This window comes from Erythrolamprus reginae, chromosome 1 (genome assembly GCF_031021105.1).
Source record: "Erythrolamprus reginae isolate rEryReg1 chromosome 1, rEryReg1.hap1, whole genome shotgun sequence".
NCBI lineage: Eukaryota > Metazoa > Chordata > Lepidosauria > Squamata > Dipsadidae > Erythrolamprus > Erythrolamprus reginae.
In genome coordinates, this window is record NC_091950.1 from 280681584 (window position 1) to 280687583 (window position 6000).

General features: G+C 38.8%; 1 protein-coding gene across 1 annotated transcript in view; it reads right to left on the reverse strand.

The window, feature by feature from the left end:
* IMPG1 (interphotoreceptor matrix proteoglycan 1) overlaps positions 1–5092 on the reverse strand; it is an 87764-nt gene extending 82672 nt beyond the window's left edge. The window contains exons 1-2 of the mRNA XM_070764165.1: positions 5032–5092; positions 2663–2896 (exon numbers count right to left, since the gene is read on the reverse strand). Coding sequence (XP_070620266.1) covers positions 2663–2896; positions 5032–5092 — 295 coding nt within the window. The remainder of the gene's footprint in view (positions 1–2662; positions 2897–5031) is intronic.
* Positions 5093–6000: the final 908 nt, after the last annotated feature.

Sequence of the window (6000 nt, forward strand, 5' to 3'; positions counted from 1 at the left end):
ACAAATTCCTTCCAGAAGATTCAAAGTCATCCTTTGTTCAGCACCAGCGGAAGTACAGGGGAGGACCGTGGACATTCAGAGAACTGGAGTGGTCCATGCAGGGGTGGGCTACTGGCCAGATGGGGGGGGGAACCCAGTGGGGTAGCAAAAATGGAGCTCCACCCCAGAGCATCCAATTTGCCCTGAAAGATGTTGAAAGAAAATGCAGGGTGTCTTGCATAAGTGAAACCCACAGTGTGGTAGTAAAATTTTTGGTAGGCCTTCACTGTGTCCACGTGATGAATTTGTGGGTGTGGGGATGAAGGATTAACCTTAACCTGGGTGGGGAACTGTAGGAAAAGTTGGTATCGGTTTGACCACAGTTTGTTTCCCACGTGGCTCTATTAATAAATGGGTTAATTTATTTCTCAGATGTTTATTGGGACAGTGACACAGCATCTTAGTTATTGAGCCACTGCATCTCCAATCTATACTGTGCAGAGGCTCTATCTCATCTCATATTCCCAGCTTTTTCTTAAAATCTGTTGCAGCTCTTTTAAAGGTCTTGAGCTTGTCTGGAATACATACTGGACATGAGGAATTCCCTGGTTCAAAATTCCACAGATTTTTCCAAGGAGAAAAATGGAATTTATTTATTTATTTACTGGACTTATATGCCGTCCCTCTCCGTGGACTCCATGGAATGATGGACAACAGGACATTTTTTTAAAAAGGTCAAAGGAAAAGTAAGAAACTTAGGGAAAGAAAAAGAAACAACAACAGCATTTCTAGCTTTCAAATATTCTGAATGTCATACAAGGTTTTTAAGAAAACCTTTGATGGAAGAATACACGAGAGGATTTTTTAGTTTAAAATTTGCATGTTGAATATATATATACATTTAATTTAACTTTTAATTTATATTTATTTATTTAGCCATCGCATTGACTGAAACAATTCTAGGACTGTAAAATAAAACAAACATCTATGCACAGAAATAAATTTTAAAATGGCATATACAGAAAGGCATTACAAATCACTCTAACCTAGAGTGGGCTATAAAAGCCAAAACTTCAAGGATTTTCTGAAAGTCAACAGGAACAGAGCTGTACATACCAGGACTTCCACCTGCTCATCAAGTAGAAGACACGAGCCCAGGAGAACCCTCTTATTGGGTCTGGGCCTGGCACTGGGTCTGCCTGGGGTAATGCAACCCCAACCAGTATTCAAGATGTTCTAGACCTGGAGCTGGAAATTCCATTCGCCCAAAGCCACTTGGTCTTCTTACTCCCAATTGTCAACACCAATTGGGACTGGCCTTGGAGAAAGGAGTCAAATAGGTGCAAGACTGTGCCACCCAACTCCAGGCTCTACAGCCCAAAAGGATGCTATGATTGAGAGGTCAAGTAACACAAGGATGAATGCACTATTTTTGCAATATTTCATCCACAAGCACAACTGTTTCTGTATCACAATTGAGCCTGAAACCTAACCTAATCTGATCTTTCCTCTTCTCTCCTTTTTTCCCTTCCCTTCCCTTTCCTTTCCTTTCCTCTCCTCTCCTTTTTTCCTCTCCTCTCCTCTCGTCACCTATCCTCTCCTTTTTTCCCTTCCCTTCCCTTTCCTCTCCTTTTTCCCTTTCCTTTCCTCTCGTCTCATCTCGTCTCCTCTCCTCTCCTTTTTCCCCTTCCCTTCCCTTTCCTCTCCTTTTTCCCTTTCCTTTCCTCTCGTCTCCTCTCGTCACCTATCCTCTCCTTTTTCCCCTTCCCTTCCCTTTCCTCTCCTTTTTCCCTTTCCTTTCCTCTCGTCTCATCTCGTCTCCTCTCCTCTCCTTTTTCCCCTTCCCTTCCCTTTCCTCTCCTTTTTCCCTTTCCTTTCCTCTCGTCTCCTCTCGTCACCTATCCTCTCCTTTTTCCCCTTCCCTTCCCTTTCCTCTCCTTTTTCCCTTTCCTTTCCTCTCGTCTCATCTCGTCTCCTCTCCTCTCCTTTTTTCCTTTCTTTTCCTTTCCTTTCCTCTTATTTTTTCTTTTCCTTTCCTCTCCTCCCCTTTCCCCCTCTCCTCTCCTCCCCTCTCCTTTCCTCCCCTCTCCACTTCTTTCTTTTTTTCCTTTTCTTTTTTCTTCCCTTCCCTCCCCTTCCTTCCCCACTTGCCCATTGCCTCCTCTCCATATACTAATATTTTAAAATATAAAAGATGTGTTAAACCCACAATTTTTTAAAAACCCTCAATTTAAATAAAAAGCTCTGAATAAAAAGATGAATTCTACGCCCTCTTCTAAATAATAGCGATCAGGGACTCAGCATAGCGCACATACCGTTAACACATCCATAACGTGGGATCTATACAGGAAAAAGCCAAATTACCCATGCTGTTTAATGCTATAGTAGAATCGGCAAAGGGGACTATGCTATAAAAGCACAAAGAAGATTGTGCAGAAATAGGCAGTCCCACAAGTCATTTGTTCCTAAGATTTGTAGATATGAAGATCAAAATGTAATAATGAAAAAAATAAGCCTCTTAGCTTGATTAGTAAACTTTGCACTGATTTGCCAAAGACCACCCACTGTTTGAAGAGCCACTGTTATAAATTTATTTTTAGCAAGAACTAGCAAATAAATGTTGCATGGATATGGATACGGGATAAATAAAAGATGATAGGAAATAATAGAAGTATAATCTTACCTCTTAGCCTATAATAAGCTTGGTGGCTTGCTAAAATTTGCTTCACGGATTCTTGAGGGCAGACCTTCACTCCAGTTGAGATAAAAGAGGACCTTTTGGTTCGATGCTTGGCCATATCAAATATCCTCCGAATGGTTGATACTTTAGACCTCTTTGCCAAGTTTTCTGACTTTTCAGATCCTGAATCCTCTGCCAGATGTTTGGCAGCATTGTGATTAATTTCATTAGGGGTTTCTGTAAGAGGAAAGACATAAAAACACATCAATAAAATACAGTGCATAATTATTATCTACCAAGAAGAGCTATTGTAATAATACTAATTTAATAATAATGGAAGAAATAATTGCTGGAAAGTGGCAATAGACTGGAAGAGGTTAATATCAAAAGAGAAATCTTTCAAGGGGACTCACACTCACCACTATTATTGCTATTGCACGGATTCCTCAGTCAACAATACTGAATAACGCGCAGCTGTATGGAAAATATGATCTGAAATAGAATCATGGCTCAGCACTGTCGTTATATACTGCCAAGATATTGTAATATATCTGGACAAATGTATAATCCTCATTGCAACAGGGGGAAAACAGGGAAAACTGAAGGAATTGTGGTGTCTTATGGAAATAACGTTGAAGAGGTTCACTGCAAATACCCAGAAGCATTGAGAGCAGGCAAGAAAATGCAGCAGTAAAGGGGTATAGAGCTAAGAATTACAATATAGCATTATAGAGGAAGGAGGGAAACTATAATGCTAGGTGGGAATGACCTTGGGAGACCAGGTGAATAATTTTTTTCCCAAGGAATGGATAACAAGGAACATAGTCCTCAGCTACATAGTGGGTGGAGCAAGAGACAAATGATGGATCCTTCCACCCTAAATTATTAGGCTGTAATGGTGACAGTGGGGAACGGTACTTTCAGACTTGCAAGATTCTGTTAAGGTAGCTTTACAATAGAATTAGCTGATCTGGTCTTGTTTCTTGTCTGCTAACGTGACAAAAATGGAATGGTCGGGAGATGATGATGATGATGCTTATTATTATAATTATCATCATCATCATTATCATTATCATCATTATCATTTTTTATTAGATTTGTATGACGCCCCTCTCCCAAGACTCGGAGTGGCTCACAACAATGGGGGAAACAAGAGAGTGAAAATGTCCAGTTGCATGAAATAATGGGAATAATGAGAGAAAGTCTCCAATTTGAACATTGGAGAAATGTATCTTTAATTTGTTGGTGGTGCAGGATGAATTAGTTTATAGAAATTCCAAATTTTTAAAAAAGATTTGAAACTGCTTGTGATTCGAATATGCCAAGAGAGCCAAAGGGAAGTATACAAGTGTATTTCTAAAGGCTGCAACATATGCTACATTTCCTTATTCTGTTTATCTTTGTTTCCCAAAGTAGTCTTATAAAATAATAAAGAGATAAAATTGCACAAAATATAGGATTTGTGGAAATGTACACAGCATTAAAAGAGTGCTAATAAATTTATCAAATCTAGATTCTATGCCTGACATAAATTACAGGACATTGTAATTAATTTATTTTCCTTAAACTAAGACTAGGGATACTGGAGGTTTTATATTTCATTGGATTGTAAAAAAGGTTTCCACTTTTGTAAAGGTAATAAAAGAACAGTTAAGTATTTATGTTGTAAATGTTATTCATTGAAGTTTAACAGAATTATATTATTGATTTTAAATGTCAAGGTGCCCATCCTATCTTTCTTTCTTTCTTTCTTTCTTTTCTTCATATATGCTTATTTTACAGATAACCAGGATTAAAAGGAAAAAGATATGGTTAAATGTATTTGTAAAGCTTTCTAAAGGAAAAATAATTATTCTAATAAACCGACAGTATGTGCACGATTTGATTGCTGATATATGACTATAGATGATAATAGTATTGGGGGAAAATTGGGTTCATCAAGGGAAAAGAAATCATTTTTTTAAAAGATCAAGTACAATATATAAGGGAATTAGAATATCAGGAAAATCAAAAGCTAAATATTTAGTTGAGCTTTGCAAACTTACATCAGTGCTTATTTTTCTATCAAATTAAGCTTCTAGCCATGCCATAAACACTAATTATTGTGTCACTTCATATTAGATAGATTAAAAGAAAATAAAAAGGGAAAGATGCTTCATCTTGACAATCTGGAAATAACTGAATTGAACTTTAGCCAGCACAGAAAAGGGAAAGAAAAGGCACATCCTATAATATATTAAAAGTAGTCTTTCAAAATGAGATAATTCATCACCTTAGTTTCTGTACCCCATCCTAAATTTCATTACAATCCTCAAGCAATGTGAAAAAAGTATGTGAGGGACATTTGCATATACAGTATCATTTAGGCTCACCTGTCCTGTATTTTTGGCAGCTTAATTTCAAATCAGAAAAAGAAGTCTGGAACTGAGACATTTTGACAACAACTTACAAGATATTCAGCCCTGACTACAGAAAACGTAAACCTTCCTTCTTGTCTGCCTGTCTGTCTGCCTGCCTGTCTATCATGTATCATGTGCCATGTACCATGTACCATCCATTATCCATCACCCTTCACCTACCTACCTACCTACCTACCTACCTATCTATCTATCTATCTATCTATCTATCTATCTATCTATCTATCTATCTATCTATCTATGTCATATGATTATGGGATGCTGCAAATTGCTGTAAAAGTGAGTTCAAGCATCCAAAATGCAATTATGTGACCGTGGGTGTATGTTTAACTGTCATAATTTTGAAAACAGGTCAGGACTTCTGTGGAAGTCTATAGTAATTTTAAATGATCATTTGGTGACTGGTCATAAGTTGAGGACTATCTGTACAGTGTCAAAACTGGAACAACCACCATGTAGGCAGGCAAGCAGAAGACTAATAAAATGCAACCATGAACACCAACCATCAATTATAAGATACATAAAAACCTCCATAATCTCACAACACAGGGACAAATTCAACAAGCAGTGAACATCCTAGACCAGTAATGGCGAATCTTTTTTCCCTCTGGTGCCGAAAGAGTGTGGGCGTGTGCTATCACACATGTGTGAGTACCCACACCCATAATTCAATGCCTGGGGAGAGCAAAAACAGCTTCCCCCACACCCCAGTGGCTCTCCAGAGGTTGGAAACAGCCTCTTTTCCAACTTCTGGGGGGCCAGTAGTCTTGTATTTCGCCCTTCCCAGGCTCCAAAGGCTTCCCTGCAGCCGGGGGAGGGTAAAAACGCTTTCCCCCTTTCCTCCAGAGGTCTCTGGAAGACAACAACACTCTCCCAGAGCCTCTATGCAATCAGCTGGCTGGCACACACATGCACATTGGAGCT